General features: G+C 39.7%; 5 protein-coding genes across 6 annotated transcripts in view; 3 read left to right on the top strand and 2 right to left on the bottom strand.

The window, feature by feature from the left end:
* The window catches only part of LOC128738040 (ATP-dependent RNA helicase Ddx1), a 243,776-nt gene extending 236,971 nt beyond the window's left edge, over positions 1-6,805 (top strand). The window contains exons 1-3 of one of the 2 annotated variants that reach the window (XM_053832856.1): positions 4,277-4,392; positions 4,450-6,156; positions 6,220-6,805. In XM_053832856.1, coding sequence (XP_053688831.1) covers positions 4,377-4,392; positions 4,450-6,156; positions 6,220-6,683 — 2,187 coding nt within the window. In that variant the 5' untranslated portion in view covers positions 4,277-4,376 and the 3' untranslated portion in view covers positions 6,684-6,805. Of the gene's footprint in view, positions 1-4,276; positions 4,393-4,449; positions 6,157-6,219 lie in introns of those variants that run through there. The other variant, XM_053832857.1, reaches the window with a different exon arrangement.
* On the bottom strand, positions 6,621-8,074 carry LOC128738043 (RNA-binding motif protein, X-linked 2). The gene is made up of 2 exons (XM_053832864.1): positions 7,983-8,074; positions 6,621-7,205 (listed from the first exon to the last, which is right to left on the bottom strand). The coding sequence occupies exons 1-2, from the start codon at positions 7,994-7,996 to the stop codon at positions 6,803-6,805; spliced, it is 417 nt and encodes a 138-aa protein (XP_053688839.1). The 5' UTR covers positions 7,997-8,074; the 3' UTR covers positions 6,621-6,802.
* A 1,936-nt stretch (positions 8,075-10,010) lies between these two features.
* Positions 10,011-10,877, top strand: LOC128734994 (V-type proton ATPase subunit F). The gene is made up of 4 exons (XM_053829439.1): positions 10,011-10,187; positions 10,304-10,385; positions 10,457-10,662; positions 10,718-10,877. Exons 1-4 carry the CDS (start codon positions 10,134-10,136, stop codon positions 10,757-10,759), a joined length of 384 nt encoding a protein of 127 aa, XP_053685414.1. The 5' UTR covers positions 10,011-10,133; the 3' UTR covers positions 10,760-10,877.
* Positions 10,878-12,109: 1,232 nt separating this feature from the next.
* On the top strand, positions 12,110-13,515 carry LOC128735526 (odorant receptor 63a-like). Its single transcript, XM_053830009.1, has 5 exons — positions 12,110-12,519; positions 12,575-12,934; positions 12,991-13,090; positions 13,152-13,400; positions 13,462-13,515. The coding sequence occupies exons 1-5, from the start codon at positions 12,110-12,112 to the stop codon at positions 13,513-13,515; spliced, it is 1,173 nt and encodes a 390-aa protein (XP_053685984.1).
* An 8,827-nt stretch (positions 13,516-22,342) lies between these two features.
* On the bottom strand, positions 22,343-25,378 carry LOC128734897 (uncharacterized). Its single transcript, XM_053829294.1, has 5 exons — positions 25,206-25,378; positions 24,710-25,142; positions 23,113-24,649; positions 22,852-23,029; positions 22,343-22,780 (listed from the first exon to the last, which is right to left on the bottom strand). Coding segments are annotated over exons 1-5 (2,211 nt in total). The 5' UTR covers positions 25,207-25,378; the 3' UTR covers positions 22,343-22,718.
* Between the last annotated feature and the right edge of the window lie 1,955 nt (positions 25,379-27,333).

The following is a 27,333-nucleotide window of genomic DNA, read 5'->3' as shown; positions in this document are numbered from 1 at the left end:
TGGAGTCGACGAACAGATATCCGTTGCCGCGTTCACACCAATTTATACTGGGAAGATTGAAATCGCCCAATATGAGCATGTCGTCAGAAGCGGAAGCTGCCGAGGAAATCTCGGAAACCGAAGCCATGTGAGCCTTAAGAAGAACGGCATCTCTTATCCGGTCTGTACGAAATTACCTTGCATTTTTTGCTGCATACCGTTGTCACCGCACGGTACCAAATAAGCAGTAGGCTGATATCTACTTGTAATGCGACGTAGTCGGTAGAAGTGGCAATTACACGAAAACTTTTTAGATCGTCGGAAAAAGAAAGTTTTGATGATGAAAGCAACTCCAAGAAGTCGATGATATAGATAAAAAAGAGAGGGCCAAGCACGCTACCTTGGGGTTCCCCAGACGATATGCAGAATATTCTGGAGTGAACGCAATTCACTTTAACGAAGGCTCTGCGGTCAGATAAGTATGAGCCTCACCATTCAGTGAACCATGAGGGAAATCCCATGTGATTCAATTTGTCGCTGACGAGATTATGTGGGACAATATCAAAGGGTTTGGTAAAATGAAAATAAATCGAATCCACTTGTAGCTTAAATTCAATCTCACACGATATCACTGTCACACAGCGCATTAAATTCGATGTTGTAGAGCGATACTACTGCCGTGCTGACTGTTCGAAATGGTCGATACCACTGCTCTGTACAAAGTTCAGTGGATAAGTTTTTCAAGTACTTTTTTACTAAGGCAGCAAAGGATGGAGATACCCCGAGAGTTGGCATGGCAACGTCTAAAAGTAAATCATAGAAATCTAAAAGCATCTGGTCAGCTCAACCAATATCAGAATGATGATTACTTCATTCCACATTTGCAAAAATTGAATTCAGCATGTCGTCGTCATGCAGAATAGTCCAATTTAACTTGGCCACTTAGGTCGTCCGATATCGGTGCGTCAAGTGTGTCAGCGGAGAAGATGGCGCGATTATGTCAAAACATTTCGGGAGATTGGTAAATGCAAGTTCTAAGAGTCTGCTATTTGTGTTGACATATTGATTAATTTATCTCAAGCGCTTGCCAAAAATTGGGTCTGTAAAGTGTTGCTCAATTTCACGTGACCACGTGAGACATGCGAAAGGATATATCCGTTAATATCAACGTCGATATGCCACCGCAAGTCAGGTAAATTAAACTCTTCGATTGACAGAATCCAATTTAGTGTGAAATGCTTTTTTCAGCTCCCGTTTCGTATAATTGATTTCATAACATGAACTCAACCAAAAAAATTAATGTGGTCCAAACTAAATGCAATAAACTTTATTAGATGAACCGTGAACTTCTTTACCCAACATATTTACGTTTTAAAGTTTTGTTTTCTCAAAGTCTTGCTTAATGCAATCCAAAAAGTGTAAATACAGTGGACTCTCGGAAAAGTTAATCGATTGGGGAATGGGGCGATTAACTTTTCCGAAATATTAACTTTTCTGAGTAGTCCTAAGAGTCATCGAAAATGATAAATACAAAAGCGAAAAATATATTCTCGGATACAGGATACACATTTTTAGGAAACTGGAAGTTGTAATGTAAAGAAATATGTAGCAAGATCCTTATGAAATGATACTTAGTTCCTTTCAGTAAATTTAAAACAGTCGGTTATTCTAATTTACTTTTGATTTTCCGTAGTCTACGACAACGTTTTGACAATGTTCGCGCTTATTTTTTGTTCCCTACTGTTCCTCCTTTGCATTTAAAATGCAATCTGAGTTTGCACTTTTCCAGTTTGTTATCAAAAATCTTGAAGCAACTATGTGCCCGTATTGAACTATTACTACAACTGTCCGGTACAAAAGTTTAATCTAATCCCAGCTATGATGATACTCTGTATGAAGCTGTGGAAAGGCGATAATAAACCGAAATATGAGAAATAAAGATAGAAGGAAAACACACGTGTGTGAATGAACGCTTTGGACAACCAATAAATTTAAACTCTCAGAAAAGTTAAGCCAAAAATTAACTTTTTAGAGCGTTGCCTGAGAGCTAATATTCGCTTAACTTTTCTGAACAATTAACTTTTTAGAGAGTTAACTTTTCCGAGAGTCTACTGTATTGTCAAAACAAAAAACAGGGGAAAATGAGCAGCATAGGATACTTTCTGATGACCAACAGGAAAGAGGTGGGTTCCACACGATCTAGCGGAAAGTTTTACATAAGATCTTTAATATTTTATCAGCCGGCCGGCTGTTTCCGAACTGGGTCTCTTTTGGCTCTTTTTTCCATGGTACAATTTTATGGGTATATATGGGTGCGCGCCGTAGGACATACGGATTTTAGGCATAATTCACCAAACTTCGGTTTTCTATGAAAACGCACTTAAGTCCCAACACGATACACTGAGAACAGGGGTCACCTACTTGACATGAAGCCGCTTGGCATAATGCTGTTTGGTATAAAACATTGGCATTCTCATAACGGACCGTTTTGCATAGACATTTGGTGTAACAACCATTTGGCATAATTCTTTAACAATCATTTTGATTTTTTATCGATGATTTAAAAACGGCGAAAGCGCCGTAAACCGTGATGCGAGTGTTTATTGGAAGCTTACTAGGTATTTTTATTGACGTAGGACTACGTTTTACCGGCTTTTTAAACAAAACACGGTTGCAATCGTGAAAAAGTCGTTGATCAATGGTGATTAGTTAATTTTTGACACACTTATATTAAATTTATTTAGGCTAAAAAAAGGATCTCGATGTTGGCATGATATAGTTTTAGTCACATAGCGACACGCGTTTGATGCCGCATTCGAAATCCTACTGTATTTGAATCCTAAGTGGAAAATCTGTATAGAACACATTATGCCGTGACATTACAGCGTATGTTCTTCTTTCAACGACTTTTCTCAAGGTTTCTGTTTTAGCTTGCAAAATCGTTCATATAATCCTTCCTTAAATAAAGACAAACTGCACGAACTATAGAATATTTGGTGTTGACTGCATTTTTGCTTATCTTGATTTTGACCTTCCCATTTTGTTATCGCAGTAAGGGAACATTCAGTTGTGTACAATCGACAATTTGAAATTTAGGTTTTAACTTTTAATTCGAACCAATAGGTATCGCAACAAAAAATTCCGTTTGGTTCTACTACAAATAAAGTAGCAAATACTTTCAAAGGTATGCGCACTCAACATACGTGTATCGGTAAAAGAATTGCCAAATTTGTTCATTTTTGTGGATGAATTCTTATTTTTTTATTTGTTTAATTTAAGACTGAACCGATGTTTGAGCACAATATGCGGTTATTTAGTTTAACAATAAACTGAAGCAATAAAAACTTACCGGGATCTCCTGCTGAGAAGGAAAGCTTCTTTACTATGAATACACGTTCACTTGTGGCTATGAGCCAACGCCAATACAATTCCTTTGCCCGAGGACAATTGAATGCTTGAAGCTTACAATGATTGGTCAGCGGACGAACACACAGAATCTAAGCCTGGTTCGTGTATTCTAGAAACGTACCAGCCAGGGTATTTCAATTAGAACTAGTCTTACGAGAACGCTTTTTGCCTTCAACTCTTCACTTCCCTTTTTTCGGGGAGCTGCAATGCAAAGTAACTGGAAATTTTCACACTAATCTGATGTAATTGATTTTTCCTGCTTCGGCCACTACCGATCGCTGTTCGTTGCGGCGAAAAGCGGACACAATCCGTACAGCAGAGGGCACCGAACGGCAATTTTTCGATGCTGACGAACGCGTATTTCTTTGCCAGCCAGCACACAAAGCGGATCAATTATTTTTTCCCCCCGATTGATTGGAAATGTTGCGAAAAAAAACCACCGCACTAACACTTCCGTCAGTATACTGTCCAGTTTTATTCACACGATGCGAACTTGTTCGGGCACAAACTCGGTTTGAAAGATAACGACGTTGATGTGCCTTTGACGGTTCTCAAATTTTTGCAACCGGACGACGACGGACTGGGCCGATAATACAATAACCCTGGGTGGGAGAGTGATACAAAGATCTCCTGCTGCTTACTTTTCAAACTGCGCGGACACAGCGAACACGAACACTTTTGTGAGACATTTTATTTTGACATTGCTGTCAAACGTTGCTTGAAAAACGTAAAAAACGTGATAAAATTATAAACATCACCGTAGGAGGATTCTGCACTCAGCCCGTTACAGACGTTATAAATGCTTGTTTTCGGAGATTTTTTCTGCCTTTGTCATGTCATTCTCCCTGTGGTGAAATAAAATTATAGGGAACACAAGCAAAGCAAATCCGCCGGGCTGTCTATGATTGAACTGTGGTTTTTTGACTAATTCCTTATAAATTTGCATTAAACAATCATCCACCTGTGCTTATTGCGAAGAATACGTTAGGATGACCGCCTTCGAAGGTATATTGAAAGAAATAAATTTGTTATTCCAATTATTTAACCCGCTTAACCCAACAGAATTCGGCGTAATGCCAGAGATCGGTAAAGCAATCGATGAGATGGAATGGATGTTGCCGACGGATGTGCAAGCGGAAGCGATTCCGCTAATCCTCGGTGGTGGCGATGTGCTGATGGCAGCCGAGACGGGTAGTGGCAAAACGGGAGCCTTTTGCTTGCCTATCTTACAAATTGTGTGGGAAACATTGCGTGACATTAGAGAGGGCAAAGCGGGTAAGCCGATGGGCCATAAGGGAAAGCCCTGGACTTTGTCGTTTACTGATCGAGGTAACGCGATGGCCATCACCCCGGACGGAATGCGATGCCAGTCACGCGAGTTTAAGGAATGGCACGGCTGTCGGGCGACGACCGGCGTTCGCGGCAAGGGCAAGTACTACTATGAAGCAACTGTAACTGATGAGGGCCTCTGTCGAGTTGGGTGGTCTACAGAACATGCCAACTTAGACTTGGGAACCGATAGGTTTGGCTTTGGCTTTGGCGGAACAGGGAAAAAGTCGAATTGCAAGCAGTTTGATAGCTACGGAGAAGCTTTTGGTAAAATGGACGTGATCGGTTGCTTACTGAACCTAGATCAGGGAGAAATCAGTTTTACAAAAAATGGTGTCTCACTTGGCTTAGCTTTCAAAATAAACGACGGTAATCTGCGCAATGCAAACTTTTTCCCAGCTGTCGTCCTGAAGAACGCAGAAATGTCCTTCAATTTTGGGGAAACGGATTTTAAATATCCAATTCCTGATGGTTTTACTGCGGTATGTAATGTATCCCATGAACAGCTCGCAGTAAACCCAAACACGGGAAACGCAGGAGCTACACAAGACGTCAAACCAAAACCGAATGCTCCTCAGGCTCTTGTAATTGAACCATCTCGTGAGTTGGCCGAACAAACCTTCAACCAAATTCAGAAATTTAAGAAACATCTAAAAGACCCAGAAGTAAGAGAATTGCTTCTCATCGGAGGTGTTAATATTAAAGACCAGATGGAAGTCCTTCAACAAGGTGTTGATATTATTGTAGCCACCCCGGGAAGATTGGAAGATCTCATAAGCAACGGTTATGTTTTACTAAACAGCTGTCGTTTCTTTGTTTTGGACGAAGCTGATGGTTTACTTAAGCAAGGCTATACAGAGTTAATCGAGCGTTTGCACAAACAAATTCCCAAGATTAATGCCGATGGGCAGCGACTGCAGATGGTTGTTTGTAGTGCTACGTTGCATTCGTTCGAGGTCAAAAAGCTAGCCGAAAGGCTTATGCATTTCCCAACATGGGTAGATTTGAAGGGAGAGGATGCTGTACCAGAAACCGTTCATCACGTTGTATGTATCGTTGATCCACAAAAGGACAACAGCTGGCAGTCGATGCGAACACACGTGCAAACCGATGGAGTGCACGCCAAAGACAACGTACGGCCGGGATCGAATACTGCCGAAACTCTCTCTGAAGCGGTTAAAATGCTCAAAGGCGAATATACGATCAGAGCGATCCAGGAGCACAACATGGATCGTGCCATTATTTTCTGTCGTACAAAGCTCGATTGTGACAACATGGAACGTTACCTTCGACAGGTTGGTGGACACAAATTTTCCTGTGTTTGTCTTCATGGTGATCGAAAGCCGCAAGAGAGAAAAGCTAACTTGGAAAAGTTTAAAAACAAACAGGTTAAATTTCTTATCTGCACCGATGTTGCGGCCCGAGGTTTGGATGTAAGCGGTAAGTTGCCATTAATTTTCAAATTGTTGTAAAATTATTTATACCATAATTCTGTCCAATCAGGTCTTCCGTTCATAATAAACGTTACGTTGCCGGACGAGAAGAGCAACTATGTTCACAGAATCGGTCGCGTAGGACGTGCTGAACGCATGGGTCTAGCGATTTCACTGGCATCTACGGTCCCGGAGAAAGTCTGGTATCATGGCCAGTGGTGTTCATCACGTGGTAAGAACTGCTGGAACACTAACTTGACCGATGTACAAGGATGTTGCATGTGGTACGATGAAAAGATGTATTTGGCCGAAATAGAGGACCACTTGAATGTTACCATTCAACAAATTGATAAAAATATGAAAGTCCCAATGAACGAATTTGATGGTAAAGTTACGTACGGCGAGAAACGATTAAACACCGGTAGTGGTTACAAGGATCACGTAGAGCAACTGACACCTGTTGTAAAGGAATTGGCCCGACTGGAACGGGAAGCGCAAAATTTATTCCTGAAGCGTTCCTTGATGGCGCAGTAAATGTTTTAAAAATACATGCTTAAATATAGTGTTTCTTATCTCCGAGAATGCTTAATACATTCGAAACTCTGATAAATAACTTATCAAAATAAACTAATAAACCAAGTCCTGTTCATTAACTAACTATATTTGGGTGCACATCCTTCCATGTATAACCTACGCGTTTCCTCGTCAGCTTTGTCGTCTTTCGGTGGTTTATAGTCCGCCACATGATCCACTCGTATCGTTCGGCCTAACAACTTAATACCGTTCATATTATCTACCGTCAAAATTGTTGATCGCTGGTCTTCGAAGCAGATAAAGCAGAACCCTTTCGACTTGCCAGTCTTCTTATCACGCACCAGATTGACGTTGACGATTTCACCGTACTGGGAAAATACTGCCAGCAAATCACCCTCTGTTAAATCCGACGGTAGACCTCCCACAAAGATCCATGCACTGTCTTTGTACTGATCGTGCCAGGAATTTTTACCGCCAAATTTTAGGTCCTGATCGCTTAGCTTCAGCACATTTTTCATATTCCTGCAAAAGAAAAAATAACGGTAAACTAATTAGTATAGAATTTCTTTCTGCGGAGCAGCCAAATGGATGAGGATAAAGCTTTAAAAAACAAGTTTGACACAGAATACGAATTTAGTTTTGGGTAGCAGGGCTGTCCTACAATTTGTGTTCCGATTTTACTTAATTGGCTGCATCACTTCAGGCAAGCTAAATAATTTCTCTGTTATATTTGCGGTGCACTCCCGGTAAGTGCTACACAGGGAGCACTCTTTGTGGCACCAGTAGGAGTGCGCCGTAAATGCTTATGATAGCGCAATACTTACTTTAGTAGTTTTATAGATAATAATCAGCTTTGTAAATGTTATATTAGATTATAATTCGTAAATTCGGTTGTAATTGTAAATGTGAATGCAATAACTTTTACAAATTTTAATTGGCTGAGATGATACAGTTAAATAAGTAAAATCGGCGCACAAAGAGCAGCACACTACTGTTAAGGAAAAACGGCTTTGGTAAAAAAAGCAGTACAGGACAGGTTGTTTTAGCATATTGCTGTTATTGCATATAATATCTATATGCAATTACAGCAATATTATGAAGAACTTAGAATGAATGAAAACTGCTCAAGATTTACAAGCTAAATTACAGTTATTTGTAGCATAAATTATAGCTTTCTCAAGTAAAATATGCGTACATCTATCATCAACATGAACCTTCAATTAAACAAATTATTACAAATGCTTCAGAAACACGGTTAATGGTTTCTTTTAGTTCATTAACTTTTGCTGTATTACTTACGTCATTGGATTCATGTTGAATATCAGTATTAAAGTATATCCACAACTTAAATTTTTGTTTTCACTTTTAATAAACTAACGACAAATCACGCTTTGAATAATCTAGGTAATCGACGTAAACAGAAACGACCAAAAAAATAATAATAACTTTTCACAGTGCACAGTCTCACACTGATGTGAACGGTGTGAACGTCGACGTGAAGCCAAGTCAATGTGGTATATACAGGTGTGGCAATGTTGGTGAAGTGGTGTTAGTGCCATGAAGAAATTTCCATGGTGTGGGTAAAATCGTAAATCACGACTAATCACGATCAAGCGTGACGTCAAACTCCAAAAACTAAAGAATCTGACTAAAGAAATGACATAGACCAAATCAAGGTGACGTCATCTGGCAGATACTGGCGCCCTTGTTTACAAACAGACCGCAGAGTCCAAAAAAGTTTTAGCTGTTTAAATGGCAAGTTTGTTGTTTAAACCGAGTTTAAACAGCATTAGGACTAAATTAAAAAGCCATTATACCTGTTAAATGTTAAAAAAACACGCTACATTCGCTATAAACGGAAAGGAAAGTTTTCCAAAATGTAAACAAGGGCACCAGTATCTGTCAATTCACGGTATAATGATTTGGTCTATTGGAGCTCAGTCACTCGCGGCAACCTGTCATCGTTAAATCTAATTTGTTCAACGATAATTGTTGTGCGTGACTCTGTTCAGTGTTGCTCGAAAAAGTTCTAACAATATTTTTTCAAGCTCAACATTTAGGCGATTTTGTACGCTACAAATTTGATTGCCTGGTGTTTTCGTTAGGCAGCACGGATCGATTTCGTGATGATACGATGATATTTGTTGCCGTTTGCTTGCAGTCATTATTTTCTGCCGCGTTCATCTACTGATACTCCACAAGTTTTTGAGCAAAAGATTCAGAAGTTTTCATCGAGATTCATGCGCACTTGGTTTCGACAAACCGAAAATGAGTTACTTTGTCATTTCTTTAGTCAGATTCTTTACCAAAAACAAACCCCATTGAGATTACTGACAGCTACCATACGCATACTATGCCGCGTATCCAGCTTTTTACGCGCTATAATGGTGGCCGCTATAAATTGTGTTCGTGATATGCGAACAATCTTTATGACAACTCTGCATACATCAAATCTGGCACTCTTCTCTTGCAACACTACCGTGCTCTTTCTTTCGTTTACGCCAAAGAAGGAGAGCAAAAATGTGCGAAATGTAAACAAAACTATTGCTCTCCTTCTTTTGCGTAAACGAAAGAAAGAGCAACACTGCGGTACAGAAGAAGAGTGCCCAGTTTTGATGTATGCAGAGTTGTCAAAAAGATTGTTCGCATATTACGAACACAATTTATAGCGTCCTCCATTATAGCGCGTAAAAAGCTGGATACGTATACACGCGATTTGTTGCTGCTGCTGTTGGTTTTTCCGGGTCGTTTTTCAAACTGGGGGAAAACCGGAAAACATACCACCAACACAACCGCAAATTAGCAAACTTTATTGTCCAACGCGGTTTGTTTTTGTAGTTTGACGTCGTTTTCTGATTTTTCGCTACTAGTACCATCAAATGTCTTCATCTGTCACACCTTTTTAAACCTCATTGGGTAGCTGGCACATCATACCCAGGGTTGCCACATGCACAGATTATTCTGTGTTTAACAGATATTTGAAAGAAACCGCCTGTACAGAATCTGTATGCATAGAATACAGATTTTCGCCAAATTACACAGATTAAACAGATTTTTGAGCTTTTACATGAGAGTGAAAGAGACGGAAATAGTCAGCAAAATGACTCTCTATCTCTTTCACTCTCATTGCTTTGCATTGGACAGATTTTTACACAGATATTTTTCATCGCCGTACAGATTGTCAGATTTTTCCAACGAAATACACAGAATTATATGTGGCATCCCTGATCATACCATCGTTACAGGGGTTACTAATAGAAAGACGTTTCAAAAGAAAACGATAAGTACAAATGGAGATGACGTCAAAAAATTTCGGATGTCAACAAATCAGATGATCAATTTTGATCAGGTGACGATTTTCCATTATTCTGGTCGCTGCTTGGTATTTCTTTTCCAGATTTGAGTTATTCAATAAATTCATTCAATATTTCTGCAAAAAGCTAACTTATAATGGCGCTCTTGTCGGCAGTTAAAGGTAAACTCATTTCGGTCATCGGTGACGAGGTAAGAAATGATCAATTACCTACTAATATAGAACCAACACTTTGAAAAAATTATCACTTCAAAACTATACTTATAACAAATTTATAAGTAAATCGTGCGTTTTAACTAACTTTTAGGACACATGTGTCGGTTTTCTGCTAGGAGGAATTGGGGAGATCAACAAAAATCGCCACCCGAACTTTATGGTCGTCGATAAGAGTAAGCGAATTGGCCAACTTTGGCAATGATTGCCTGCTGGTACTAACTTACTTTTTTGCGTAATGTTCCAGACACGGCAGTCAGCGAAATCGAGGATTGCTTCAAGCGCTTTATCAAGCGTGATGACATCGATATCATTCTGATCAATCAAAACTACGCCGAGATGATTCGCCACGTGATTGATGCGCATACTTCTCCAACGCCAGCCGTACTGGAAATTCCTTCGAAGGATCATCCATATGACGCTAGCAAGGATTCGATTCTCCGACGTGCAAAGGTTAGTATGCTAGCGGCAACTTATAAGTTGATTTTAACGGTCTGGATATTTTTAGGGCATGTTCAACCCAGAGGACTTGATCGGAAGCCGGGGTTAGTTTCGAGTCCTAGTGTGTATAACAATCGTTCTTTACTATATGTAACAAATATTTGCTATTATTAGCCAAATAAAGCCATTCCGCTCTATGTCGTGTTCACGAATCTGCCCACTGGTTTGTGTAAAGTTCGAAAAAAAATTACATACGTTTCTAAGAAAAGATATTTATTTTTATGGAAAATTCCCATGATTATTTTGAGTCAGGCAGACTGAGGCCAATGACATCTTGAGGAAACAATTGAAAAACGTTTCCCAAATTGCAACACTAGATGGCGATAAATCTTTGAAATTCGCAGCAAAGTCTCGGGCCTACGACCCTCATGGCTCTAACAGTCGCTCTCGGTAAGTCCTCTATTAATAGAATGCTTGTTAATCAGTAAAATGTTACTTTATTAAAAAAGGTTGTTAAAAAAAGTAAATTATTAACACATGTTTAATAATCCATGATCGATTATATATGTATGTACTAGAAACCTATATAGGATTTGTTGACGTTATAATAGAATAGAATTTCCATTCAACTCAATCTTGGTGCATTCGTCGCCAAATTCCCAGGTGTCTCAGAAGTTGCAAATCAGTTTCGACCTTCTCGAGCCATTTGGCACGTTGAGCCCCCTCTTCCTAGCGCTAGTATGGTTCTTGAAGAGGACCGTTTTCGTCGCACTGTCGTCCGGCATCCTATCGATGTGTCCAGCACAGCCCACCGTGGCCTTTCGCCAGATGTACGATAGGAATCTCTCCAAGCAGTGCCTGTAGCTTGTAATTCATACGTCTCCGTCACTCTCCGTTTTCTGTTTGTATTCCGTCAAATACCGGAAAACCGTCTTCGTTCATTATCTGCCATAGCTGGTCACGATCGGCTGTATCGAATGCTGCTTTGAAATCAATTAAGATGTGATGCGTGAGCACGTTGTACTCCAGATATTCCTGCAATCAGTTTTGGAAAAAAGTGTTCAAAAACTTGGACTAAAATTGATTCACCCACAATTCACTACAATTAATTAAATAGGAATTTCAATGCCGCAGATTAAACAAAGTATCATATGTAATTTCTTTTTTATCATTGTATTTAACTCGAACCAGAACCATATGCATCCGCAATCCGCATATTGAAACACGTGCTTATATTCAAATGAGCCAATCAACCAATCTAATTCAACTAGAGCTAAAGAAACGTAATTGAACGAAAATACCTATCGTAATTTTATAATCTAACACAAATTACTAAAAGCAATCGAATGCCACCTACACAGATTCTACTGTCATAAATTATTAACATGCATTTTTGCTTTATAACTCACAAGTAAACGGTAATTTTCGTCTATTTGTTTTGTATTCGCTACTGCAAACAATGGGGCTCGTATCGAAGATTTCGAACATTATAAGCGCTAAAACACCAAACTTTCACGGAACCTACGCCGTGTTTCACATTTTCATGGTGATTTGTGGTTTGGAATTTTTCGACGACGACTTCATGGTTGGAGTATTCAACTCGGTTCGCTTTCTGGGACCACTTGGAAGTATTCTCGTTGCTATTTGGACGTGCGAAATTCATATGCGACGCTATATAGATGACGTAGATTCAACCATTCTAAGCTTATCAGCACTAATCTCTGCAGGTGAAATACTGCTCAAGATTATGGGAATGGCTTTGAAGCGCAAAAAAGGTGCTCAACTCATTGCTAAGGCTTTAAACGATAGGAGTTATGATGATGGACCAATGGAGAGAGCCTCTTTCCTAAAATATCATACCATGTGCAGGTAAATGCTATTTTATAAAACTATCCTTTAACCATCTTATTGTGATGTGCCCTAGGAAATTACTCTGCGTCACTATCTTTTCGTATCTCTTCACGGCATTAATGATAGTGTCTTATCCTGCCATTGCCGGAAAATTGGATGAGTACATGCTGCCTGTTGGTTATTCCATCCCGTATATCAGTCATAAACAACAACCTTGGTATACGATAAACTATTCCATAATCATTTTTCATGCTGCGTACCTTGCCTTGGCGTTCATAGGCCTTGATGGTCCCTTCTATATTTATCTGTGCTATTCTACGTGCAAACTTGAAATTATTAAAAACTACGTTGATCAAATTGGTGAACCTAACAACATAGAAGACCAACGGAAATTGATTCAGAAAATTGTAGGCATTCACGCTGATGTACTGACGTAAGCCTACATTTCACAGCAGATTTCAATAGTTAATCATTTACTACTGCTTGCAGATATCTTAAAGAATGTTCCGACTTCTATCATGACATATATTTAGCTCAAGTATTCTGCTCAATCGCACACATTTGTCTATCACTTTTTCATATACAATTGGTAAGCGTTTTCCTCCATCGAATAACGTATAGAGCTAAATCATTTGCCGCCATTGCTTTAGAAATTCAAAAACAGCTCTTATGGCATGCTGGCAACAAACGTGGTCAAAATGTGGATTTTCTGTTACTGTGGAGAGCTCGTAGTTACCAAGTCAGACGAGGTTTCGAAAGCGATGTACGACAATCGCTGGTATACGCTTTGGCACAAGCAAGACCTTAAAGCTATTCAGTTTATGCTGGCGAACGCCCAAACAACTGTCGGTTTTTCCATTGGAGGATTTGGAATATTATCGTACGCTACATTCACTGTGGTAAAGTATACTGATAAGTACAAAAAAACAACAAGTCTATTCTCTTCTTTTCATTATTTAGATCATGAAAACTGCATACAGCTGCAATGCATTTCTGCATAATATGATGAAATGAAGTATTTATAACATTTTGAACGAGATATTACTAATAGCATCAAGAACATGTTTTTACAAGGATCCAAAAATTGTTAATGCAAATTTTTAGACACAGTTTCATATAGAATTTCACAGTTTTATTCATTTATCATGAACAAATTTTAACTAATTATTTTATTCATCGATTTATTTATTTACTTATTTGCATTGGTAATTTTGGTTTGTAATTTATTTAAACAATAGATTTATTCATTTCTATTCATTTATTTTTTTGGTCATAGTCATGGCAGTATGTATTGTCGTTGCTATTTGGACATGCCAGTTTCATATGCTGCGCTTTTATTTTTTATTCATTGATCTATAGGTATTTATTTACTCATTCAAATAAATAAATTTGTTTATTTGAATTTATCTATTTGTTTGTTTATTTCTTTATTCAACTATTTTCTAAATTAACGCTAACACGATGACTTAGTTGCACATTAGATGAATATTACACCGTTACATTGTTGCATTGTTTATTACTATGAACCATATAAACGGCTTTTACACTTATGTCGATAATATTAATATCGTTAATTAAAACTGACTTGAAACTGGATGAACTAATTGTTATTTTTTATTGTTCCTATTTAACAGTACTTAGTGAGAGGCTTCATTTTCGGTTTTTTGCTCAGTAAATGCTCATTTAACTACAGCACCTCAACGAAACAGAATTTGGAAAAATAGGGTCAAGGGCTATTGTAGAGTAACTACAGTCACCTACAGTCAACTTTCGTTCGTTGGGCTATCTTTAACTGGGCTACGTTTTAATCGGGCTCCCGTTAATTGGGCTATAGCCCATCTAAAACGAAGTCAAACGTCATTTCTGACAGCGTATTTTTTCTTCCGAGGGGCTCTTGAATATAGTTCATTTAAGTGTGGAAAATAATTTATAGAGAAAATATTGAAATTAATTGAATGGAACACAATTGCATCATATCGTTTCTGATCCCTTATGAACTTGACCCTCCTATTTTTAGCATCACGATGAAACAGTTAAAAATGCCAATATATATTAACATTGTAGTATGAAATTCAGTTATTATGTTAAACAAGTATGTTAAACAATCTAGAACTAAATTTCAACAATTAAAAAAATGTTCCACTTTGATTCTGTATTTAATATAAGTGTATATTTTTATAAAACTTTCTGCGACGATTTCGACAAAAACAATCAATATATCCCTCGGTTTTGACATCTCAGCCCAATTAACGAAAGTCTTTCACTAAACGGGCTAAGAGCTTAGTGCAATTAGCGAAAGTTGACTGTATTGTCTACACGGAGCGAAAAAGTTCCAGTTTGTTTCCAAAAAGTGATTGTTGGTTTAAGCCTCAATTAATTTTTTTTATAACAACCTAAAAATATTGTTGTTCCAAAACGAAATTCTATTTGAATCAAGAAAATAACAGTTTTGAATTAAATGTAAAGTATTTTCAAATTTGAATTTATCATTGATATAACAATAAACATTTTCATTTCAATCATACATTTCAGTTTGAAACAAAATGAAATTTCTGTTTGTGCGTAAAACAACCATAAATATGGTTGAAACTACAATTTTATTCTCCGTGTAGTTTAATCTTTTGTATTTACAGCGCTGTGGGGTTGCAACCCCGTTGATAGCAAAAAGAGCGCTCATAATAATCAAATTTCAATCTAGAGTCCGTTTCACAATTTCTGACTGTGATATCAAAATCATCACCTATAGACTTCATAGGAGTTGGCTACCTTTGGCGAAAATCGTGCCTCTCGTTTCGATAATGCAAGCATGCAGGATAAGTCGTCAACTTGTCTCAAACCCCGCCACGCCGCGAAGTGATTCGAGAGTGTATCAAAGATGCGCACAAAGCACGTCACTCGATCCAATATAGCTTTGTTCAGTTACGTCAATTTATCCACAAAATTAACCGTGTTCGTGCATTATCCGACATAGCTGGTCTCGATCGATTGTGTCGTATGCTGCTTTAAAGTCAATAAAGATGTGATGTGTGGGCACGCCTTTTCGCTCACTTTTACGACTTCAGCTGGGATTCCGTCCTTCTCAGCAGCCTTTCCGAGTTTTAGCTCTTCTAGTATTAGTGGTGCTATCACCGTTTTGTCAGTACGTTGGTTGCCAGCACTATCATTGCACATCATAGGCATGGCAAAATCCTGCAGCTTATCGTTTTGTAGAAACTCCGAGCGCCGGCGAACACGTGCTCCTAATGCTCGCGTTTTAGACGGTAGGTTCTTTTTCGCAACTCTCTCTTCACCTTTCTCTGTTCTGACATGTAGTCGGACTCTTGGCCTTTTTTTTACGAGTTGGGAAATCTGCTGAGCACCTTAGAAGATACGATACTATCAGACACCTGAGAAAACAACTCAGGGATTCGCGTTTAGGTATCCCGACCCCCCTAATGGGGCGTGAGGATCCCGACCCACTAAAACTCTACTCGAGTCTCCAGCCTCAATCCCCCCTGGCACCACCTTAGGTATCAGCATCTTTGGCTCGAGCAGCACGTTATCCTGTGCACGTGGCACCACCTTATCGGTATCACTTCAGGGAGGGGCTATTGTGCTTAACGCACTCGCTTAGATAACTACTGGACTATGGTAGTTAGGCTGTTTATTCGCCGTTGATCGGCTCTGCAGCGGTTTTGTAGCTCAAGTACAATCTGGGTAGCAGCCGCAATGACCGCTCTCCAGACGTCCGAGCTGGAGCACATCCTTTGGACTAAGTTATCCGGGGTAGTGTCCTGTCCACTCACTGCCATCATGTTGCTTCTCGCGCCCGCGAAACGAGGGCATATGAAGAAAGCATGTTCTGCAGTTTCCTTAACATCCACGCATTCAGACACGCGGGGGACTCCGCATGCCCAAACTTGTGCAGATACTGTCTGAAACAACCATGCCCTGACAGAATCTGTGTCAGGTGGAAGTTGACTTCGCCGTGGCGCCTGTTGATCCACCCGGATAGTTCCGGGATAAGTCGATGTGTCCACCGACCTTTTGTGGAATTAGACCATGCCCGCTGCCATGTGGTCATCGAGGCCGATCTTGTGGTACTCCGTATGCCTCTAGTTCCACGTTGGTTGAAGCACTCTACGTCTTCGCTGATGATGATGCCAATAGGCATCAAACCTGCTAAGACGCAGATTGCGTCATGTGAAACTGTGCGATACGCACTCGCCACTCTCAAGCACATGAGACGATAGGTGCTTTCCAGCTTGGCTAGATAGCTTTTGGTACCTAACGCCGATGACCACACCGGTCTGCCATACCTAAGTATAGACTGGACCACGTTGGCTAATAGCCTTCGCTTCCCAGTAAACCATTTGGTTTGTATATCTCGATTGCAACTGAGATATACGAAATCATATCTGAACGAAAAAGTTATATTTCACGCCATATAAGAACATATATGTACCAAAGTGGAGGCGATATACGTGCGAAAATTTTGACAATTATTTGTAATTCTATTTTGCGTAGTTTTTATAACACGCAACTAAATACTCCTGAATATATGATTAAGATATAACCAAATATTGCAATCGTCTATACTGCTTTATAATTCACACTCATGAATTGTATATGAAGACACGCACGACTGCAAAACAACTTATTGTTCACTTCGATTTGACATACTCTAATCATTATACAATTCCAATATGAAATTGACATGAAAACGATTTAATGTGAACTTTCTATTACGATTTTGTGTTATCTGGGTTGCTGCCATATACCGCAGAGCTATTAGACATCATACGAGACAATGCCGAAATAGCAGTGGAAGCCTTCTTGCAGGCATAGTCGACGTGGCTCCCGAACTTGAGCTTGTCGTCGACCATGACTCCCAGAAGTTTTAAGAACCGCGTTGACTTATAGAGTGGGCAGCCGTTAACTCAACCTCTCTGATAGATTCACCATCCACTTCCAAGGTGATACCGTCCGCAAAGCCAACTATCACCACCCCCACCGGGAACTTTAGCTTCAACACCTCGTCATACATGACGTTCCACAACACCGGGCCCAGTATGGAACCTTGCGAGACCCCTACGGTAATTGGAACGCACTTCTGACCCTCCTCCGTGTTGTAGCATAGCACACGATTCTGGAAATAATTTTTCAGAATCCTGTACAACGACACCGGCACTTGGACTTTCCGAAACGAGTTGGCTATGGAGGCCCAGCTAGCGCTATTAAGCGCATTTCTGACGTCAAGCGTGACAACTGCGCAATAGCGGATACCTGTCCTCTTGCGCTGGATTGCCACCTCGGCTGTCTTAGTGACAGGCAAGATGGCATTCACCGTAGATTTGCCTTTTCGGAAGCCGAATTTGTTCCTTGACAGACCGTTTGTACCCTCCGTGTACTGTACGAGTCTGTTAAGGATAACCTTCTAACCTTCTCCAGTACCTTACCGGCAGTATCGAGCAGACAGATCGGCCTATATGACGAGGGAACACCCGGAGGTTTTCCCGGCTTTGGCAACAGCACGAGATTCTGTCGCTTCCATCTGTCCGGGAAGTGGCCAGCTTCCAGGCATCTACTCATTACTGCCCTGAATAACTCGGGAGCCTCTAACATAGCCGCTTTAATGGCCATATTCGGGATTCCGTCTGGCCCCGGTGCCTTGCTCACCTTTAGGGATTTAGCGATCTCAATGAGTTCCTCGTTCGTAACCGTCACTTCGTCCCCGACCGCCAAACCGCCGTCGCCCACGTTACGGACTCTTGGCCTGATTCTTCTCATCTGTCACACCCTGGCATTCAGCATCAAACCAGCTGTTAGTCTTCCGCGCATCGTACTGTATAGTATCCATGCGGGCATCTACTCTGTTTTTAATCTTTCCTCTGAAACTACTCCAAAAACTGAATGCTAAACGTTGCTATGTCAATAATTGTCAATAATAATTGCGAATTGTCTTATTCAAATTTTCAACTGCTCCAGTGTGAGTGAGCATTATTTGCCAGTCATCAGATTCTCTCCTCTCTTTTCATCCGTTGGATCCTAGAAGCAATGTCTCAATTTTTTTACATTTTGTATTTTGTTCTGTCCCTGCAGGGAACAACTGAAAGTTTTATTTCACGTTTACACTGAAGTAATTTATTTCGCTTTTTTATTTTATTCCGCATAGTATCTCCTACACGTACCTACCACCTCTCTCGCAGGTACGAATGCTTCTCCACAACCCATTTATATCTTCTTGCCTTTCTTCCTGCTGTTCTGCGATTCGTTGATCGAGCTTTCTGGCGTATTCCACTACCACGCTACCTACCGTCAATGGCTCGATATTGAAATGTGAGTCTTCGCGTTCGGCAACTTTACGCGTCCCCATTTGGGTGTCTCCAGGTGTGTTTTCAAACATTCAGACGTGGAAAGTATCTCTGGCCGCGGCAAAGTTTGTGCCTCAGACCGTTATCGTTGGTCTACATATGAAGGCTATGTCTTCCAATGACAGGACTGAAGAACTCCTCCCTTCCGATCTGCGCATTGGCATCTCCGATGATGATTTTCACGTCGTGTTTTGGGCACTCTCCATAGGTCCTCTCAAGTCTGTCATAGAACGCGTCCTTAGCATCATCAGAATAATCAAACGTTAAACTAACGTTAATTAACCTATACCGTGGACCCCCGTTCGTTTGACCATTTTTAATCTGAACAGTTTTTAATTTGAACCCCGTTGGTTTGCACGACGTGCAAATTAAAAATGGTTCAAATGTCATTCTCAACATGACATCATTTGTTCGATTCGTTTGTACTGACCTAGCGTGCTTAATCGGTTTCACATTTCGTTTTCCTAACGATTAAGAGAGAAATCCGATCGGAAAATGCAATATTCGCACTTGCAACTGCCAATTAAAACAAACCACCAAAACAATAACAAAGATCAGGGCGGCCAGTTCACACAGGTTTCAGCATATTTCGGGTTACCAGTTGTTCAAATTAAAAAGTAACCCCGTTAGTTTGCATGAGGAATCGTTCAAACGAACGGGGGTCCACTGTAGTTGAAAAATTTACCCTTAATTCTCAACACACATACACGGTCCTCCGCCGGGTAACTCGTCGTTTTTGCTATCCCAACACTACGAAAACGACTTCACGTTCTGCCTGCAATTGGGTTTACTGCACGGAACTCCTTTTCTCCAGAATTGCCACCGAACTTCCTGAATAGCAGTGCTCTCCGCTTTGAGATGTAGCTCTCGAGCGAGCAAGTCAGCTCGTGTCGGTTCATGGAGCGTTCGGATATTGCACGTACCAAGTTTCCGATCGTAATCCATTGATCATTTGCTTGTTCTTTGATGTATTCTATATCGATTGATCCGTTCCATATGCCTATTTTCTATGCCTTACCCGCATAGCGATACCTACATCCCACTTATCGGTCTACTATCTTGGTATAAGTTCCGCTCGCTACGAGACAGACGCTGTTTGAGTCGCCCCTCACCTCGAGAACAGGCGCTCAAATTCGCACCTCCTTGCTTAGCTGCTCCAGTATGTACATGAAGCATTTCCAGGTATGGCCATCCATCGCCATCGTTTTGCTTAGAACTACCAGCTTGTGGCTTCAGCAATATACCTACCAAAAATCAATTTTGCTAGTTTCAAGACAGCTGAGGTGAGCGCACAGTACCATGCTGCATTAACATCCGGACGATACCAATATCCGGACACCTTTACTAAGTTATCCTTATTAAGTAATAATATATGTACGCAATTTATGAGGTGTAGCTATGTGGATTACTTTGTAAATATATCTAAGATCGTTTAAACATAATCGGTGCTTAAGTAGGCTGCGCGAAATAACTTAAATACATCTAAACGTATAACGTTGGTGTCAAACAGTGTCTTTTTTCCACGAGTTTTTTCAGATTTCTAAAAAGTAGTGCTTTCGCGATTTAAGGTTTTGGGAACTTATTATCCAAAGAAACCGATTTTTTAAACGTAGCATCGACTAAGAAGGGGAATTTTAATTAATTGAGACGGTGTTATTCATTAATGTGTTGAAATAAAATGTATTTTTATAAATAAAACTAGCTGACCCGACAAACTTCGTATTGCCGCAAATTAACCTGTGTTGTACATAAATCGTGAATCTCGGATGACCTTTGTCACAATCTCGAGTTTTGCAAGTTTCTGAGGAGTTCATGTGTGTTTTAATATACAAATTTTCCTCACAGTAAAGTAGTACAACTTCCCCCCTGCTTTGCCTGATAAAATAAAGCGGATAGCATTTAAATATTCGCCATCATTACAAACCATTTCGCCGAATACCATTTTGCGGAACACTAATTCTCGGTTGACTATAACGTGGAATATAGACTTTCACAGAATACCATTTCGCGAAAAACCTTACGCGGGATGTACCATTTCACGAAAAATCTTTTCGTAGAAAGTATCGTTTCGCAAGGGTGACCCAACTGAAGGAAAGTAATAGAGGTCAGTAGATCTAGGAAAATAAATAAACCTAGATAGAGGTGATCTCTACGGGGGGCTGCCCCCCGCAGTGGGTGGCGCTTCCGACGGCAGGTCACCGGAAACACTCGTGGCCTTTGGCCGTCTCGCCCAGAATCATCTAATGCTACTATTGATAGTTTTTGGTGGTCTTGTTATTGACTAACGTTTTATGAAAGAGTCTAAAATTTCTCGAGTTTGATTAGTTTTTGAGTTACTAAAAAAATTCTGTTTTATTTGTATGAGTCCTTACCACCCTAACACAGGAGTGAGGGGTCTCAAACCATCATAAAAAAAATTCCTGCCTCCAAAACCCCCCACATGGCAAATTTGGTTCCAATTGCCTGATTAGATCTCTATAGTTATGAGAATATTTGTATTTCATTTGTATAGGAGCCCCTCACCACTATTGAAGGGGCGAGGGGTCATAATTCCCCTCCTAAAGAGGGGAGGGTTCTCAATTCACCATAGAAAACAAATTTGCCTGCAAAAACACCCACATGCTAAATTTGATTCCATTTGCTTGATTAGTTCTGGAGTTATGAGGAAATTTGTGTTTTACAGCAAAGTTTCGTTAATTGGTGGTTCGTTAATTGGGCGGTTCGTTAATTGGGTGTTCGCTAATTGGGCTATATGACAACTTGAATGTCAAAATTGTATGGAATTTTCGAGTTAAGAAATTTCTAACAACTGTCAGTCGGCCCAATTAGCGAATCAGCTGGAGTGCAATCGTGGCCCAATTAACGAATTCAGGCTGTATTTGTATAGGAGCCCCCCCTAAAAGGGGAAGGGGTCGTAATTTACCATAGAAAAAATTTCTGCCATCTAAAACTCCCACATACCAAATTTGGTTCCATTTGCTTGATTAATTCTCGAGATAAGGGGAAATTTGCATTTTATTTGTATGTAAGCCCACCCTCTTAAAGGGGAGATGGGTCATAGCTCGCTTTCTAAGGAGGAGAGCGGTCTCAATTCACCATAGAAAAAAACCTTGCCTCCAAAACCACTTACACGTCAAATTTGGTTCGATTTGATTGATTAATTCTCGAGTTATGAGGAAATTTGTATTTCTTTTATATAGGACCCCTCGTTTTATAGGAGCATATTAAAAATATTACCTGCTTAAGTATCCGGATATTGATGCAGCATGGTACCACTAATTGCCTTATGAGAAGAACTGCCGTAACTGTTTCGTATCAATGACTTCTCGCGGCGACTTTCCAACTCGCGGCAATGTTTTACATTTGGTTTTTCCTTGTCAGCTGTTCATTTATGGCTTTGCTTTTGAAAATATCACAGCTTTTTTTGCTTTTCAGACAGTACGACGATTTTACGATTGAAAGGATCAAAAAGACTTCAATAGGTATGATAAGCCCCCTATCTTATTAGCTTATTACGTGTTTATTTATTGACATTTTTTTTCGATTTGCAAAACAGGTTTGCGTAGACAAAGCTACATGAGGTTATATTAGGATAAACAAAAAATAGGTAACATATTCAAAGGAAAACGGTAAAAAAAAGCTTATTGCTAAATCGAATTTTGTTACAACAAAGAAACTGACGAAAGTACAAAACCTGACATGGTGCAAAAAATCGAGTGATGTTTTTTTGCTTTTGAGAATTTATAAATCGAGGGCGTATCTTTTAATAGAATAGTCAACAAATAATAGTTTATGCCCAAAAAAATAAACATCTCTTCTACATGTACTGTCGCTAGGACGGGAGCCAACTTCCATTCGTGCCAATTATCCAAAAAATAGGAACCGCGAAACGTCATCATCACTATCGTAGAACTGCTGATACATATCTGAAAAACGCAAAAATGACATTTGTAGGCATTTTGTTAACGTTACTTATTTAAGTGTATTAATTCATTACCCAATTCGGAATCGTAATCTAAACCCCACAAATGCTCTTCGTTATCGTATCCCATGAAATCTTCATCATCCTCATCCACGTCGTCGTACATGTCGTCAGCATCCAACTCTCCATAAAAGCCCTCCGTATAGTCGAATGAAATTTCTAATAGATGCCGATTATTTTGAATTAAATTGTTCTATAAAGACGAATTTTCGTTAGAGAGATTACTTAGTCTTGCTCTTATAAATAATGGTTTTTGAACTTTTCGGTTTCACTCACCTCGTTTATTACAGGACAAATAGAAGTTTGTCCGACCATCATTTTAAGCTTTCTACTAAGAGAGGCATCGCGCAAAACCGCTTGCTCCTTTAATATGTCGATGGCTGAAAATATCAGACCTTCGCTAATCTGACAGTACGAAATGTCTAGGAGCTTTAACCGAGGATTCATTTTGATAAATTCAAGAAGTTGCTTATCGCGGACACTAGTGCACCCGGCAATGTGCAGTTCCACAAAGTTTCCTTTGGCCGCCAGTTTGGATAGGTGCTGATCAGTGAAATCTAGCTTATAATTAAGCTTCAACTCCGTTAGCCGCGTTAAACCACAAAGAAGATTGTAGTCTACCGTAGTAAAGATTCCATCTGATAGATCTAGATGTTCTAATTTATCGGATTCCACTAAGTCTTTCAAAATCTGATCTATCGGTGAATAGCTATTAAACTTGAACTGAATCTTTGTAAGTTTAGGCAATTTGGCAAGTAATGCCATGCTGGCAGGATCTACATTATCATAGCAATTGTTGCATACCAAATGGGATAGTTCCGTCATGTTATTTACGATTGATTTGATGGCATCTACTGTCAGTCGGCTACAGCAGTTGATATTCAGATATTCCAGGGTTTTATTTTTGGCAGCAAACGCAGCAAATGGTTTTCCCTGAATATTTTGACAGCTGTCTAAATTAAGATATTTAAGATTTCCTATTCCCTTCAAACAGTTGCCAATAATTTCGCTGTTTAGTGATAAATCCAATCGGTGCAAGTTTTTGGCTCGACTTAAACTGGTTTCAATGTTGTCACTGATGCCACAGCATACGAGGCTCAGTGCTTCCAAGTTTTTAAACACACTTTCTAAACTTTGGATCGTGATAGGATTAAGCGTAAAATCTCGTATTTCCAACTCCGTCAAATTTAGGCAAAATCGAGGTATCAATTTAAGGACTCTTAAGCCTGGTTGCAGAAATCGATTCTGTGAAATTGACAAAGAACGCATGAACGATCCAACCTCCGTAAGCACTGTTTTAGCGTCTAACATTGTTAGGTAAGCTTTGTTTTGCAATTCATCATCAAAATCAAATTTTTTATACCGCTTATAAATATCATTCACAATACTGCCGAAACGATCACAGGTTTTCTCCAGAGAAATCAGATCCATCAAATCCAGTTGGCCAAAAATTAGCATGAGGCAGTCATCATTCATTTGCAGGATATTCATTGACGTCCGTCCTGCCTCCTCTGCAAGATTGTCTTTGCCTGATTCCACTGAACTAGCATCAATGTTCGTGTTTGAGCATTTTTCGGAATCACAGTTTTCACTAGTATTTGCAGTAGATGAGCAGGCAGAAGGTCCAGCTTCTTCGTTTTCCTCCCCATTGAAACTGCTTGTACATCCATTCAATCGACATGCCTTCTTTTTTCCCTGCTTCTTATCATGGCCCATGTCCATTTGTAGCTTCTCCTGATACGCATCTTGGTGCCAACTATCTGCTTTAGCTATGAAGCATATGTTGTTCAGTTTGCTTTTATTTCTTAAGCACCTGAAAAATGTTGAATGTGATGTTAGCATTTATTATCTTATACAAATCTTATAAATTTACCTGGCAGCGTCTTCACATGTTTTAAAGGAAATGAATCCATATATGTGTGTATGTTCGACGTTGCCTTCGCCAGCACCTTGTCGTCGAGAAAACGATTTTTTTGTGCGTTCGGGCTTTCTTTGGACATTTTCGTGAAGCCTGACGGACTTCACTTCTCCAAACTGCTTGAACAGGCCTTGCACATCCTCCTTCTTCATATAATAAACATCTTTAAAACTGGCGTATACGGTATTAACATCAATTCCGTCTTCCGTTTTTAAGATGTTTGTATCTGAACCGAATGATCGAGAGTGAGGCTTGTCGTAAGGAAAGGATAATTCAATATCACTGTCGCTGTCACTGTCGAATTGTATAAAATCGAGAAAACCCCGTGGATCCCAATCTGGTCGTCTGCGATCGCAACCGAATTGTCGGCGCCTGTTCCTTCGGCTCACTGAAAGAAAAGAACAAGCTGCTACTTATAATCAAAGATTGCAAAACACATCATTTCGCTCACTTTTAGTGGTTTTTTCAAGCTAGCTAGAAATTGTACTTTATACAAACGACACGCCGAAACAGTTTTGCCTAAAGTACTTTTCGTTATACAAAACACCACACTAAAATGGTGTATTGCAATGTGAAACACGGGAAACACGCGTGGATAATTTGCAAAAGGACGATTTACGGAAAACAAAATATAATATAGGAATAATTACTTGCACTCCACTAATACAATAAACAGTTACAGAATTTATAGAAGAGAAGACGCTACTGACAGGAAAGAGGTATAAAGCAATGTAGCCAATGTAGCATATACAGGTGTGGCAATGTTGGTTAAGTGGTGCTAGTGCCATGAAGAAATTTCATCATGGTGTGGGTGAAACCGTAAATCGACCAATCACGATCAAGCGTGACATCAAACTGTAAAAGCAAACCCCATTGTTCGGAGCGGTTTGTTTTCATATAGTTTGACGCCATTTTCTGATTTTTCGCTACTAATTCCATCAAATGTCTTCTTCTTCCTCACCTTTTCAAATCACATTGGTAATAAAGGACTGACCAGCCAGGGATGCCAAATTTTCTAAAAGGAAATATTTTTGCCATGAAAACCGGGATAAAACATAAAACCACAGAGAACAGACTACCATTAGGTAATTGACAAAAAGTGTGTAAAAGGTTTTTATGTAATCTACGAGTAATCCTTCAATAGAGCACCCCTTAAGCAGTAAGTGGCATACGTGGCAAACTAAATCTTGATGTCGCTGCCATCGCTGCTATGTAACTTTGCACAAAAAAAATCGATTACTTCCTTCGAGCCTGTTAATCTGTTCTCTATGCTGTTAATCTGTTCTCTGTGATAAAACCACTCGAAGTCCGATTTAAAAAATACGGATGAGAAAATCTGTACACATGTGTAAAAAACCTGTGCAAATCTTATGAAATTTTGCTAATTTTACTAAGGTCTGCGCTGCATACTTACGTAGAGATTAAACGTCTGCATATTTGGTATCCCTGCTAATGCAAGCCACAAAGGGTTTCAAACACCAGTGACTAACTACGACACCACCGTAATTTCTCTATTAAATAATTATTTTACGTATTGTGCGCGCATTCTCTTACTGGACACGACGGCTGAAATGGCTGAATCCACCCTGTTGACACCTGTATATCGAGCTGCAGTAAGTGACAGCGACTGAATGTCCCGGGCTCAAAACTTGACAGCGGGCCCAAAATACTGTCAAGGTAGTCGAGTGAAACGTAGTGACGAAATGCGGAAATGCTATCTAATTTCTGCTCACGCTATCATGTTGGCATCCAAAACATGATTGCCTGCCAATAAGGTGGCTGAAACAGTCGCGTTTCTGAACCAGAGCTGCCACAAATACAAATATTTGTGCATGCATAAATTTGGGACCCATCAATTATTTCAGTTGTTGTGATTTCTGGGTCTACTAATGCTTCTGAATTTTAAAGTACTCCATAAACTATTTATGGTCCTTAAAAGATAAGATTGAGAAAATAAAACACTCCGGAGAAAACAGTAGGGTCCCAAATTTATGCATGCACAAATATCTGTATTTATGACAGCTCTGTTCTAAACGTCGTCGTAAGTTTGAATCTCAGCTGGGAGAGGCTGTTAGAGTCAATAGGATCGTAGCACTGACCCCGAACTGTCCTGTATTCTAACAGCTGGTTGCGAAGTCTGCCCAGGTAACCAATAAGCATTAATATAAGCAGTAAATCAATCGTTTATTAGCATCCCTGGCGTTTTATACTGCAGGTTGCTGTTTATCAGCCTTTTGACTGCATAACTGTTGTAAATTGGCATCCACAATTCTATTTAAATTCTTCTTGTCGGTAGCTAGCTGCAAATAAGCATTGTCAGCACTATAAGAGGGCTAGCAGTAAAGTAGCCGCAAATTTTGCCAAAATAGCATTTAAGTAGCATTTAAGGCAACTTAAATGCTTATCGGCTAGCATTTAAATTGCATTGGAAATGCTTATTGGTTACCTGGGTGTCGTATAAAAAAAACAGAAGGTCAAATTTCGATAACGGAATTAGCACCCAGGCTTTGTTCTGTTCTAGACGGTCGTACAAGTAGTCGTTTTTTGCTTTTGACAGATAAAATGCCAAATTGTGTCAT

The sequence above is a fragment of the Sabethes cyaneus genome, chromosome 2 (assembly GCF_943734655.1).
Source record: "Sabethes cyaneus chromosome 2, idSabCyanKW18_F2, whole genome shotgun sequence".
NCBI lineage: Eukaryota > Metazoa > Arthropoda > Insecta > Diptera > Culicidae > Sabethes > Sabethes cyaneus.
This window is presented reverse-complemented; position numbering and strand designations above follow the sequence as displayed.